The sequence below is a fragment of the Enhydra lutris genome, unplaced genomic scaffold (assembly GCF_002288905.1).
Source record: "Enhydra lutris kenyoni isolate GAN:26980312 unplaced genomic scaffold, ASM228890v2 scaffoldscaffold62, whole genome shotgun sequence".
In the NCBI taxonomy this organism is placed as follows: Eukaryota; Metazoa; Chordata; class Mammalia; order Carnivora; family Mustelidae; genus Enhydra; species Enhydra lutris.
Window position 1 is genome coordinate 2729980 of NW_019154146.1, and position 14589 is coordinate 2744568.

The 14589-nt window shown below is 54.9% G+C and overlaps 1 protein-coding gene across 1 annotated transcript in view; it reads left to right on the top strand.

The window, feature by feature from the left end:
* Window positions 1–586: 586 nt before the first annotated feature.
* The window catches only part of LOC111158720 (ribosomal protein S6 kinase A2), a 147643-nt gene continuing 133640 nt past the window's right edge, over window positions 587–14589 (top strand). Inside the window, 1 exon segment of the mRNA XM_022520947.1 lies at window positions 587–874. Within this exon segment, the coding sequence (XP_022376655.1) occupies window positions 776–874 (99 nt within the window). The 5' untranslated portion in view covers window positions 587–775.

Below are 14589 nucleotides of genomic sequence, written 5' to 3' on the forward strand. Positions count from 1 at the left end.
AGCAGCAGCGGCCGCCGCAGCAGCAGCGGGAGGAGGAGGAGGAGGGGGAGGAGGGGGAAGAAGGAGCATCTGACTGGGGGTTGTGATGGTGGGCGGGGTGGGACGGGGCGGTGGCGGCTGCTGCGGCTGCCCAGCAGCAGGAGGAGGAGGAGGGGGAGGAGGAAGCATCTGATTGGCGGTAGTGACTGTGGGCGGGGCGGGGCGGGGCGGGGCTGGTCCTTGCTGAGCATCGGCGGCCGCAGCGCCAGCCTCGGAAGCAGGAGGTGGGGGGAAGAGGAGGAGAAGGAGGAGGGAGCATCGGGGGCGGCGGGCACTGATTGGTGGTAGTGGCTGGGGGCGGGGCGGAGCTGCCCGGGGCTGTTCCCCGGCGAGAGGCTGTGGCGGCCCCGGCTGCAGCAGCAGGAGCGGGAGGAGGAGGAGGGGACGAGGGGGAGGACGAGGGAAGCAGCTCGGGCGGCGGGCACTGATTGGCGGTAGTGGCTGAGGGCGGGGTGGGGCGGGGCGGTCTGGAGCTGGTCCTCGCAGGCTGCTGGAGGAGGAGGGGGAGGAGGGGGAGGAGGAGGAGGAGCGCGGGAGGAGGGAGCGCAGGAGTCCGGGCCGCGGTGGCCGGCTCGGCCTGCCCTTTGTGCCCGCAGCCCGCGCCCCGCGCCGATGGCCGCCGCATCGGGCTCCCCCGCGGCGCGCACCCGCCCGCGGACCTGACCCTGCGCGCCTGGGATGCGCCGGGAATGCGCGTCCTCCGGGCCTGCGGCTGCTGCCGGCTGGGCGCGGGGCGATGGACCTGAGCATGAAGAAGTTCACCGTGCGCCGCTTCTTCTCCGTGTACCTGCGCAAGAAGTCGCGCTCCAAGAGCTCCAGTCTCAGCCGACTCGAGGTAAGCGCCGTCGCGCCCGGTGCGCGCAGGCACCCAGGTCCCGCCGCGCCCGGGGGATGCTGCGGGCGGCGGAGCCATCCCGAGCCCTTTCTATTGTCACATGCACGGGACGCACCGACTCAGGTCAGGGAGTTGAAGTTGTCGGAGAGCCCGTCCGGTTTTCACCGGACCGAACGCCGTTGTTGGGACTTCGCCATACTGGACCGGCCCTCGGGTTTTCATCCGAGGCTTAACCCTTCCATGTGGAATTTCTAACTAATTTTGCTCCCGGGGCCGCGCAGGTTGCGGAGCGGTCGCTGTGCCCAGATAGGTGCTCGGGGTGGGGAGGGCGTTTCGGTCCGTGCAGCTGGACCGCAGCTCCGTGGGGCACCTCCGAGGTCCCACGGACAGAACCTCCGCGGCGCTCCCCTCGGCTGTGGGTCGAGGGGTGGGGGGTGAGTTTGTCTTTCGGCGGCCCCCAGCCACGAAGTGCTACCGTATGGGGCAGATGTTGGTGTATTTGAAATCAGTGTAGCGTTGCCCGTATCTATAACAACCCAGTCTACGCGGGCCAGTCTGAAAGGGTGCTCAAGATCAAAGTGCCTGGTGCAGCATCCCTGCAGCCCCGGGTTTGACAGAGATTCGCCCTGAAACCCAAGGACCCTGAAAATTGTGTCCCTTTCTCCTGTCCCTCGTCTTGTCATCTTCGGGTTTCCAAAGTCATCTGTGGACGGTTCTCTGCTGTGTTTTTTTATTTCTGCGATCAGATCTTGTTCTCTTTGTCCCGGTGTCCAAATTACATTGTTGAATCTATAGATGACCTAACGGTGGAACGTGTTTAAGTGAAAGAGAGAGAGAGAGAGAGAGAGAAAGACATTGTGATGTTGGGGGGAGGGGCTGGCCACACAGCCTAGCCTTTCCCTTTGACATTGCCCTGGCCTTTACCAAAGGCTGGCACCCATCTCTGTTTTGACTTGTTTCTAAGGAATCAAATGAATTGGAACAATGTGACATTTTTCGTCTGGGATTTCTTTGTCCCCGCTGCCATGATATTCGATACAGGCATGGGTTGTTATAATTACTAGGTCTTTAAGCAAAGCTCTGGAATAGACGTGAATGCAACAGGGAATTGCTTGTGGAAAAAGTTTCTGTTATGGTATCACTAAGTCAGATTTGGACCAGATAGGCTCTTTGTGGCTGCTTTCTGAGGGTAGAACATATTTTTCAAACAAATACAACTGTTAATCAAATAATGGGGGAGGTCTTGCCTTGAATTTCACATTGACGGAAATTAAACACGAGTTAGTGAGATAAATCATCTTCCTGGATCTCAGGCACTTTTTAAAAAGCTAAAGTTGATAAGAACAGAAAGCCAGAACACTATTTACCTCTATGCCCAATAAGTTTTTATTCATCAAAATGCCAAGTTTATTATACAGCTCCTTGTTTCATTTATTGTCCTTGCCAGTGGGAGGCACATGGGTGGGCAACCCCCCAGTGCTCTTCAGGAAGACCAGCAGTAGACACTAGCAGCAAGTTGATACTGGGCTGAACTGGTGGACGGTCAGGAATCTCATCAGCGCGATACACTCTGCTCCGGTGTTGTGGTTTAGCAGGGAGAACTGGGTTTGTGCCTCAAAAAAACAACATAATGGGAAACGAGAGGGGGATGGAAGAGAAGTTTCTTCAATGTGAAAACAAAATTTCTAAAAATCATAAATACACCAGGGGATAGGCAGAAGGTCTGTTCCTGACCAGAGAGCATTATCACATTCCTCTATCAGCACGTAATCAGCGAGCCCTTCACGTAACCAGGATGGTGGGCTCTGGAGAGAAGTGCTGAGAAGGATGGTCCGCTCGGATGCAGTGCTCTCTTCTCTACAGGTGCATTCCCTGTCTCTTATGAAAACTCAGATAGGCATGTTTTACAGTCCTCATTCTACTGATGGGGGACTCAGCACCCCCCCCCCCGCCCCCAACAGGATTTTGCCGGAAACTTGCCAATTAATTCGTTCTGCAATTGCTTTTTAAAAGCCTGCTGTGTGTTCAGCCCCTTTCTCAGCCTTGTAGATCCAAAACCAAAAGTCCTGGAAGTCCTGGCCTCATGATGCCTCCACCTAGTGGGGGATCTAATAAGTGACTGACCCTGTGCTTCTGTCCAGCAAGTTCCATCTTCCTGCCCAGCTGCCTCTCCATCTTTTTCCAGAGAAGCCTGTTTATGCACTTGCATATCCACAGCATATTGTAGGCCAGGGAGCACTTCCCCCCAAAATCTAAAATTTCGGAGGTGTGGGGGAGGTCTGTCAATAGTTTGAGCTTGAGTAATGGGACACATAAAGCACTAGCACAGATGTATTTTTCCTGTTTGGACTGATGAAAAAGATTGCTCATTTTGTAAAAATAAACATTTTTTCATTGTTTCTGTGATATTTATTTTGTAAAATATACATGGAGATTGAAAATGTTTGTTTTTTGAATTCAGAATCTAGTGCCATAAACAGGAAAGTGACCGTGGTTACTTGAAGTTGAAAACACTATTATCTTCATTAAAATGGCCTTCAGGGAGAGACTCCGTCTTAATGTTTTCATACTTGCTTTTAAATTTAACTTGAATCTAGACTCTGGCACTTGGTAATCCCTAGCCAACAGAGAAGCCAGATTACTTAATCAGATTTGGGAACAGTTTATGAATTCCAGCTTAAATATTTTTAGAGTGTCTCGGTGTTGCACCAACTGGGATGGCCAGATTGTTGACTCTGGCAAGCATGATTTTTGGGGTTTCTAAAGGCTAATTGGGTATCTTTCCTAGACTTCTTTGTGCATGTCTTAGAAAGCTATCAGGTTTCACTGTCTGACCTTCATCCGGATTTCAAGGGCATTGACATCACTGCCTGAGGGGCTCGACACCTACCTGGAAGGTGTAACTGGCTCCTGATTCAGCAGTCCATTTTGTAGATGAGGAAACGGAGCCCAGGGAAACCAAAGGACTTGCCTATGCTCCTGAGCCTAGACTGTTTTAAAGGAAGTTCTTGCTGTGAGAGCGTGTGCCGTCTATGATTATCATAGCCCTTCTGGGTCATGCGGTTACTGGAGTTTACCATGTATTAGATGGGACTTGAAGGAAAGCTATTGTAATTATTAAAAGGAAATTACTCTGAGGAGTATTTTAGAAGGTGCAGCACAACCTAAAATTATTCTGGAGAACCTCTTCCGGAAGTTGGAACGTTCCAGGTGAACGTCGCATACCCTCGGCAGGTGAATCTGGGCTTTATATCACACCCACCATCTTTCATGGCAGGTGGCAGCTTTGTCACCTCCATGAGCCCCTTCCCCCCCACTGTGAGACGGGCTAGGACTTCCTGCCGCGTAGGGTGAAAGTGATAAGCGTAGGCCATCAAACGTAAAGACGGTCACGGAGTCTGGATGGTGGCGCGGCTGGTCAGTAGTTGTTAGCTATGGATACTGATGAATATTTGCTGGGCTTCGTGATGGTTTTCACAGTGCTCATTGTCTCCGGGCGCTGTGTGAGCCTGCGGTTGCCCCCGTGGCCTGCAGAACCCATGGCTTGTGCTGTCTCAGTAAATGCTCGGCCTGGTAATTAACAGTTTAGACGACCTTCCTCTGTAGTTAGGGGAAGAAGAGGCCAGAGATTGCTTCTCCCAGGCCTCCTCCTTCTACACAGTCACTCACTAGGATCGGCCCCGTTTGCTAAGATGGAGTTCCCGGCGTCTGGCTGGATGGCGATACCCCTCTTCCTTATCTTATCATCACCTTGTGAGTCAGCTGCGCCAAACCATGAATGCATTACCAGTTCAGGCCCCAAAGCCATGGCCTCATGAACTAGGGCGGCTTCGAGAGTCAGGAAACACCCCAGCATCGGCATCCCAATTTCAGGAGCTTTGGGATGGCATCCTCCTGGGCTCAGCCTTTGCTTCCCAGGAGAGACTCCAGTGGTCTTGCGCTCCAACTCCAAAGCCTGGCTTGGGGCTGTGGAAGGTTCAGAGGGGCTGACTAGGAAGAGCTTGGGGGGGGTATGGTTTTTAAATTAATAAAAAGTGATATTATTTACACAGTACAGTTTATCTGCTAGTTTGTTAAAGGTATCAGTGCTCAAAGACCGTTCATGTCAGGAACGGTTATTTCATCTGGAGTCCCCAAAGCCAGGGAGTCGGTTTTCTTTGATTACATATCATTTTTGACATTTTACTGGAAGACGGATGAGGGTGAGTGACGACAAAATGCAAGTCCTTTAGCGGGGATACGGAAAAGTGGTAAGCTGCTGAGTGGAAAAATTTCATTTAATTTTGTACTCGCTCAATTGTTTACACGAAGAATTTTTAGCATATACTGTGCTGAGCAATCAGTACGTAGGACGTGGTCTTCGTGTGGCCTCTGCCCTCGATGAGCTGGATGTCTAGTGAGAGAGGCAGACCTGGGAAGGGAACCTACTGTGTGAAATTTCTGGCATCCCTGACTTAAACAGTCTAATTATATCAATCGCCAATTAATTTCTATTTCCCATGGTTGCAGGTCACCAAGGTGTTGCCTATGTGTACGTTTACATATATTTCAATTGCCTACCCCTTTAAAGGGAAGCATAATGTCCTAATAAAGTAAATGCTCAGGAACTTTTAGCAGATCCTGGAAATGATGTTGGCTCTGGTCATGGAGAAAAAGAAAGCTTCCTGGAAAGATAAACATTAAGGCTTATTCTTGGTGCTTGATAGGTAAGCTCTTCTTCTAGAACTTGGGTGGTTTCCCGGAAAACCATTTCTAATTAAAATAATTTTCAGGTACTTTCAGTAAATGCACCCAAAAATTCTATGGGAAGCCTGATTTTTATGTGGCTTTCAGACCACAAGAACAACAACGAAAATCAGAGAAGAACACAAGAAAGATTCATATATATATATATTTTTAAAGATTCTTATTTATTTATTTGACAGAGAGAGATCACAAGTAAGCAGAGAGGCAGGCAGAGAGAGAGGAAGGGAAGCAGGCTCCCCGCTGAGCAGAGAGCCTGATGTGGGGCTCGATCCCAGGACCCTGAGATCATAACCCTGGCAGAAGGCAGAGGCTTAACCCACTGAGCCACTCAGGTGCCCCAAGAAAGATTCATATTAATAAGTATTGAAGGGGCTCTGGGGAGCTCAATCCGTGAAGCCATTTGCCTTCGGCTCAGGTCGTGATCTCATTCCTGGGATCCAGCCCCACATCGGGCTCCTGGCTCAGTGGGGAGCCTGCTTCTCCCTCTCCCTCTGCCTGCTGCTCCCCCTGCTTGTACTCAATCTCTCTCTCTCTCTCTCTCTCTGTAATAAATAAATAAATCTTTTTTTTAAGTATTTAACCTGCTTACTGTTTTACTTATGTATATTTATTCTATTTTAAACACACTAAAATTAATTTCCTTGTGGCCACGTTTTGGCATGTGCCTTACCTCAGCAATTTCCTGACACACTTGCTCTCCTTACACTGAAAAAACTCCCCAAAATATTGCTTGTTCAAAAATGTGTGAAAAGACTCCCCAAACCTTCGCGATTCTCCCCGTTTGGCGTTTGTCACCCCCTTGACGCCTTCTTCCCCGAAGCCTCGTGCTGTCTTCCACCACGCACCCCGACCCGGCAGAAGCGGTTCGGTACGGTTTTCCCGGGTCCAGAAGCACAGGAAAGAGACGGACGCCGTGAGCTCGCGCCGGGTGCGCGCTGGGCCTGCAGGCGCGCGGCCGTTCTCAGCCGTGGCGGGCGTCGGTGCGCCGGAGTCGGAGGTCCGTGCTCCCCGGGGCAGGGGCGAGGTGGAGAGGGAGATCTGGGGCTTGAGCCGCAAGACCGTTAACCGGTGTGGGTGCGCTGTCCCGTGCGTCCGCCGCTCCGCGGGAAAGGGCTGCCCTGAAGTGTGGGGGAACCGAGGGCGCGTCCGTTTCCTATGGAGGCGGCAGCCAGTCCGTTAGCCAGAAACAGCTTCCTCTTGCGCCCGAAGGTTCTGCGCTTGTCAGAGGCGGGCGGACGGCCCCGTGCCGCAGGCCTCGCGGGGACGCGCTGCCGTGTGTCTGCGGCGCTGGGTCGTGTCGCCTTGTCTTTCCTCCCGCGTTCTGCGTGTGTCCATGTGTTTTCACTGGGAAAAGCTATTAAATGAAACTGCAGTGGGAATTATCAACAAATAGTCTGTTCAGCTACAGTGCGATTTAATCAAGCAAATGGATGAGGCACAAATATATTCAGTATAAAATGTGGTTCATCACGTCTGGTTTGCAGCTGTGTCGGAAGCCTCCCGGGCTCCGAGCGCGCGGGGGTCGTGGCGGCGGCGGCGCGGTAGCCTCGGCACCTGCCCGCCGCGCTCCGGAGGCAGACGCGTGCGCCGTGCCCGCAGACCTGCCGTTTCTCCCCGAGCAGGCGAGGGTCTGCGTCTGAAACCACCCGAGAGGTGCCCTACAAAGACTCTCCTCCACCGGACTGTAGTCAGTTCCCCGGTCCCCTGCGCAACTGGGCTCTGACCTTGGGCTCCTATGTCGTCCTTCCAGCGCCCGGAATTCCTTATCCCCCCGCCCCATGGGTGACGTCTGGTCTCCCCCTGCCCGCAGCGAGAATCGAAGAGGCCAGTGTAGGAAGACCACCCTGCCCTCGCGCACCCTCGGGCTCGGCTCCTTGCCCATGAGTCCCCAGTCTTCTTCTGTATCTGAGGTGAGCTCAGTCTGCCTCCCTGCCTGTGAGACCCCGTCAGGGCCCTGGTGAACAGTCTTCCTCGCTGTCTCTCTGGCTTTAGCAGGTGTCAGAACGATCTTCCTCGGCCAGTGCATATTGTTATGGTAATTTGCATGTATCTCTTGAGATCCGGGAAGGGGCGTCACAGGAACACGACTGGTCAGAGAGCCCTACTTGATTCCACACACAAAATACAGGGCGGCCTCTCCTCCATGAGCTTGGGTTTGCAAGGGTCCTCAGGATCCCCGGGCCGTGTTCCTCTCCCTCCACACCCTGCACCTGCCACTGGATGCGCCCCAGCCCTGCTGGCCACCCCTTCTCCGGGCCGCCGGGTGCGCCTCTCGTCTCTGTCCTCAGTCTCGTCAGGCACACCATTCTTTCGGACTCCTGCGTCCCCAGCTGCGGTGCAGGGACAGCCATACACTAATACCATCCTCGAGTCATTCAGTGCTTGAGGAGTGAGATGGGCCTCATAGGGGAGTGTTTGCACTTGGCCTCCCGGGGTGTTGCTCGGAGCTGGCTTTGGCTGGACCCTCTCTGTAAGGAGTTTTGAGCTGCATTCGGAAACACGGAGTTTCTCTCCTCTTCGGTCGGCCTTTCTTGCCCTCCGGAGTACACATCTGCTTCAGGTTAGTATTATCACCATAAAGCAGCTTTTCCGAAGTTAATCTCTGTTAAGGTTACTTGCAGTGATGCTTTAATCTCCGGGGCTGTCCTGTTGAAGGTAAGTCATGGAGAGGCAGCTCCGGTAAAACAGAGGAGAGAGTTCACGCGGTTCTGGGGTCAGCGCTCTGGGGCCTGAGCCACCGTGGCCGGGGCTGGGCTGCTGGGAGGGGGCGAGGGGCTCCCAGTCACTCTCTGGTGTCTGACAGATGAGAGTTGTCCTTTCTTTGGTCCGCTCTGTTCTCCCATATGGAATTAGCAAGATTCAAAACACGGAATCTGCGAGGGAGTACTTAGGCCGTTGGCCATTGTGCTTTCTTCTGTTGCCAGAGGAGAGAGGGCTCTGAAGGGGACTGGCAGGCTTCACGCCCCTGGAATGATTCGGGCGTCATATTTTCAGGCCTGGGATTTGCAGATGACAGCGGCCAGGACACGCATCTGCGACCTGCTTTGACGCGTCCCTGCTGTCTGCGGGAGCTGTGACACTTTGCCCTGAGGTGATCCTGGCCACACTGTCCCGCCCAAGGCCCATGGGCTTGCAGCTCGGACTCATTAAAATGTGCAGCTGAGTTTATAAGGGGAAGGGGTGGAGGGATTCTACTTTGAAAGACTCTATTTTGGAATGGTTACGCTGGAAATGCTCTAGGGACTTCTTAAGAAAATTGCTCATTTGGGCCCCCCTGTTCACACTTAGGACCCCAGATAATCACAAACTTTCTAGAACTAAGATTAGATATAATATTAATTTCCAAATGTATTTTCACGTCCGAGGTATAGTACGGACAGTCCCTTTCTAAACATGGACATAAAAAAAGCGCATTACTCAGGAACGTGAGTAAAATGCAAGAGGAGGCCCAGTGATGTGGCACGTCCGTGCGTGGGAAGGTGTCCGTGAGGCCAGAAGGCAATCAGAAGCCCCGTGAAGCCGTGCGGTCCCCCTGGGGCCTGTGGGACCCCCATTCCCTCGGCCGCCCACTGGCGAACCACCGATGTGTGTCCCGGCCACAGCCTTCAGGGCAAATGCACAGAAGTGCCCTAGGAGACATTCCTGTCCCAGGACTTGTTAAAGTGACTCTCTTTGGTTGACTTTGAAGATAAAGCTGAGGAAAGGAAACCAGACGAACGAAGCAGAGAGGAGCCCTTATTTTTAGAACACCTTCAGCTCTCGCCGTGGGCTGTGACTGTAATTACCTGTGGAAATAGGACAGGTGCGCCTGGGAAGACAGTGGAGCTAGGGCTAACTGCCTTCACCCCAGAAAACCCCATGAAACAGCAGGGGGTTGGGCATGACTTTGTACTTCTAGGTCTTATGTTTCTAGATCTTGCATGAATTTTGATGTGTGGCTTAGTCAAGACTTTGTAGGACCCACTCCCACAGCAAAGTGGGAGACGGTGTCCAACCTGATAGCATCTGAGTAAACTGACATGCACGGCGCTCACGTCCCTGCTCACAGGGCGCTTACGGGGCATCTGTGCTCATGGGGCACTGGCACGGCGGGAAAGATTTAGACTGTTGGGAAATCTTTGTCAGCACTTATCACTTTTTTCTCTGACAGCCTGTGTTTTGTTTTTTTTTTTAAGATTTTATTTATTTATTTGACAGAGAGATCACAAGCAGGCAGAGCAGCAGGCAGAGAGAGAGGAGGAAGCAGGCTCCCCGCTGAGCAGAGAGCCCGATGCGGGGCTCGATCCCAGGACCCTGGGATCATGACCTGAGCCGAAGGCAGAGGCTTGAACCCACTGAGCCCCCCAGGCGCCCCTGACAGCCTGTGTTTTGAGGCTCGGGAATAGGACTCCAAGAGTCGGCATAAGAGTGTAGGAGTGACTCATTAGAATGAAGCACTGTCATTTTGTGTGTGCATGAGGGAGAAAGGGTACAGATTGGAGATGCCACTCTGACCCCAATGGGGCTCCTTCTCACTAGGGGTGATGGGCACAGCCGGATCGGGCTTCCTGCTACTGTCTCCACTTCCCACCTGCAGAGCGAGTGCCGAGTATGGCCTCCAGACCTTGCTTCTAGTGCTGTACCCATCCCACCCATCCGTGGATCCTCCCTCAACCCCTTGTGTTGTCCCCTCCCCTGACTGGCTGTCCCCCAGCCCAAGCCCAGGCACTCAGCCCCTCCTGCACACCCAGCCTCCCCCTTTGCGTAGCACTCCTCCATGGAGGGTGAGTACAGGGCCACCTCCTTCCCCAGAGGACTCTGGCTCTGGAGCACTTGGGTTTGGACAGAGAAACCCTGTGGGAGTTGGTGCAGAGAGGGGGTCACTGCTATGTGACCCAGGATGGAGTGGAGTATGCTGCCAAGTCCTTGGGTAGAGGGTGGTTTGGGTTCAAAATCACATCTGTGGGGAGTACGGTGTTGTGTAGAGAAGTAATGGGAGAAGGTCTTCCTTGTGGTGTGGGCTCGGTCACCCATCTGTGTGATGTTCTGGGTTTTTGTAAAATTCCCCCAATCACATATCCTCCTGCTGGGTCAGGCCAGGGTCTAGGGAGATCCCCCAGCTGCTGGGGAAGACACACCCCTTGTCCCTGAGGCTGTCATCAGTGTGGGCCTGCCTCCCCCCCTGCTAGCTCAGGGCTTTGGGGCCATGTGGGAACTTACGTAAAACCTTTCGAACCAACATGCAGCTGATGGGGGAACCCATCAGGCTCCACTCCCGCGGCTCAGAAATTTTGACATATATGAACACAAGCAGTTTTGGGGAACTGAGAGACAATAAAATCCAATGAGGATTTTTACTTGCCAAGCTCGTGCCTGTGGAAGAAGGGGTTTAATTCCAGGAAGACGGCTTTGGTGACATCTCCGAAGGCAGTTTCTCACCAGATGTAAAAGTTCTCCAACTCCTAATGCTGGTTCATTGTGATGGATAGTGTCACTTTAAAGCTTCAGCGTCCAGGACGGCTTCCCTCCCGGCTTGTGGATGGAGTGGAAGGAACAGGTTCTGCCGAGGACCCCCTCTGTGCCCGTGATCTCCAGGACCTCGCCTCCATGTCGGGCTCCTCAGCCTCCACGCATCCCTTCTGCAACCCCATGCTGCTTCCCCTCGCCGCTCTAGGTCAGCCCTTGGTGGCCGAGAACGATTCACATCCCTCCTTCATGGTCTAGGCAGGAAGGTCGCGGCTTCTCTGAAGTTCCAGATGGGCAGCCGTTCATTCCGACGTGACCCGAAGTCTCATCAGTGCCTGCATCCAGGACTTGGCTTAAAAAGAAAAAAAGCCTTCCTTTCTGATACCTTCAGAAGTCTTCAGATGCTGTTCTTACCCCTCCCCCATCCCCACATGCTCCCCCCTTATTTTGCCTTCCATCTGCGAACGCCCACATGTGGTGCGTGACCAGTGAGCCGTACCCAGGGAAGCCCCAGTGAGTGTGGAAATGCGCTGTTCTTGGCAGCTCGCGTAGAGGCCCAGTCACTCGGCCCCAGGGGACTCCACGCCTCTTTTCTAGCCTGGGCACTCGGCAGAAATGCTGACAACAGCGGGCGGTGAGCACAGCCGTGTGTCTGCTGGGACTCCAATGGCAGGGGTCCCCCATCGGCCCCAGGAACATCGGAGGGCCCAGCTCAGTGTCCACGTGGGACACACTGGGCTGGTGGGCTGGGCGGGGCAGCCTATGGCATCCTGGGCCGGATGGAAGGCTGAATAATGGCCCCAGAAGTTACTCTTCTGTGTCCTAACCCCAGGACCCTGTGGATATGACGGTATTTGGCAAAAGGCACTTTGCAGACTGGATTCGATGAAGGATCGTGAGAGGGACAGTCCCGGATGATCCAGGGGGAGCCCAGTGTCGTCACCTGTCCTGACAAGAGGGAGGTAGGGGGACACTGAGAGGAGGGAACAGGGTCCATGATGACGGAGCGAGAGCCACCAGAAGCCGGAGAGCGAGGACTCAGCTGTCCCAGAGCCTCCAGGAGGACCCAGCCCTGTCCACACCAAGAACAGATCTCAGGCTTCTGCCCTCTACAGCTGGCAGGGAGAAGGCTGTGGGCTTGTGGGCCACGGAGCTTATGATCTGTCACAGCAGCAGATGGGACCGGCACAGCGGGTCACTAGGTCTTGAGTTGGATGCCCAGTTGTGGAAGAGGCTGCACAAGCGAGGGCCTGTCCTCTGGCCTCTGGCGGGGCAGCATGTCAGGGAAGGGGCAAGAGGCCTCAGCTCAGGGCCTCAGCACCTGCATGGCGTCTTGGGCCTGTTGGGTCAGCGCGGCATGTCCGAGGGGCCTCCCTGGCGTGAGGCCGGAGGCTGAGGACGTACCAGCAGCAGCGGCCGTGGCTTTCTCTGAGGCTTTGGGGCGCCCGGGAAGCTCAGCCTCGCCACCACTCACGCAGGGAAGGGGAAGGGCTCTGGGGCCCTCGCTCGAGGGCTGAAGCCTGTGCTCCCAGAGTTGCATTCTCCCGGGGAAGAGAAGAGGCCAGATTGACGTGGGAAAAGGTACCAGTGGTGACAGTGTGGGGAGAAAAGCCACATGGAGTGAGCAGAAGCCGGGGGCAGAGAGGGCAAGCTCTGAGCGGTGGCTGAGGGACGCCTCTCGGGGTCATTTTAGTGTAGGGAACCAAGCGGGGCCGTGGCTCCTGGTGTCCCTGAGGTTCCTCAGGGAGAAGCAGGAACAGCGGTCACAGGGAGGGGAGGTAACCACAGCCCGGTGCACCCAGAGCCGGGAGGATGGCGCTGAAGAGGGGTCAGAGCTCAGCCTGAAGGCAGCGACACCCCGAGAGGAATCCTTCCAGGGCTGTATCTGCCCAGGAAAGCCCTCCCAGATGGGGTGTGGGAAGCGGACCGTAGGACAGCAGGAGGGGCCAAAAAGCTGCATTGGATGGGGGTTGGCAGGGCTCCCGGCCCCCAGACCTGGACCCCAGCCTGTGAGAGCGGAGAACGGATGACACCCAGGCCGGGTGTGAGAGCCACCCAGTGGAGGCAGCGCGAGTGGGAGGGTCACAGGGTGCAGGCTGGGGAGCATCTCGGACTCTCATTTGTCGGCCCAGGTCAGGGTGCCCCCGGATGGCGATGTGCTTGCCAAGCAGTGCGGCGAACAGAACTACTTCGGGAGGCTGACGCTGCGGTGGGTTTGCAGTGTGACCCCTTCCGCCAACGCTGGCCCTGCTGCCCGCGGGCTTATCTAACACCACGTCGGAGGCGCGAGGAAAGGACTGCAAATGCACTTCAAGGGAAGGGGTCCAGCAGAGGCAGTCGTGTGTCGGCACTGGGAGTTTTCCTGATTCCTACATCAAACTTCCTCTCCAACTTTGGAAGTCTGCACACATGCTTTCCACTAAGGGCTCAAAATACAAGAAAAGGTCCTAAAAATTTGATATGCTTCTCTGTGTGTTTTTCCCCCCCAAGGATTTTATTTATTTATTTTAGAGAGAGAGACGGAGCACAAGCAGGAGGTGGGGCAGAGGAGAGAGAGACTCTCAAGCAGACCCCTCTGAGTGCAGAGCTGATGCGGGGCTCGATCTCATGACCCTGAGATTGTGACCTGAGCCGAAATCAAGCGTTCGACGCTCACCTGGTTGAGCCGCCCGGACGTGCCTTCTCTGTGTGGTCTGATAGCACCTAACAACTACTTATTTTTAAAAAGAAGTAATCAAGGGGTGGGCATGGAGGAGAGAGAAGGATGGGGAACAAGGAGAAGGGAAGATGGAGGGAATGATGGGGAGACTGTCGTCGGCAGGTGTGGAAGGGGAGCAGGGGCAGGTGGGCGGACGTACGGAGAAGGTGCATGAGAGCAAGACCGGAGGGACACGGAGAGGGTCTGGTAGTGGCCACTTGGGAAAGAACTGCAAGGTGTGTGAAGAAGTCGACATCCGAACTGTTGAGTTCTGCTCCCCTCCCTCCCTGAACGTGAGCGCCGCACGGCCATTGGAAATGGATGGGGAGTTCCCTGTGGGCTCCGCAGAGGCGTCTGTAACCTGCAGTAGAGACACGGGACAGCTCGCAGCCAGGAGGGAAGGGAGGTGGCGTGGAGCCGGGGCCCAGAGCTCCTCGTGTTGGGGCCCTCGCCCTGGTTCGCAGCTGAGGCACAGAGTAGAGGGACGGGACGTGAGCCCGGAGTGAACTCAGTGTGTCTGCAGGTGTCTTCTTCTGCTTTCCTGTGGCCTGAAGTCTTCCTCGTGTGCACCCTGCACCCGCTGCAGGGAGGGCAGACGTCTGTCCGCGGACGGTGGAGGATCCTGGAGTCTGTATCTGGTTGCTTACGTCACACCTGGCAGACACGGGGCTGGGGACCTGCTGAGCCGTGAGCTTCCCCAGCGGGACCCAGGAGTCTCCCCCAGACTCTTGTAAGTGGGGACAACCTAGTTCCGTCCTGCTGCCCTGAGCTTACCCCAGGACTGGTGGGCAGAGCTCTGGCATCCAGGGGTGGTAACACCAATGAA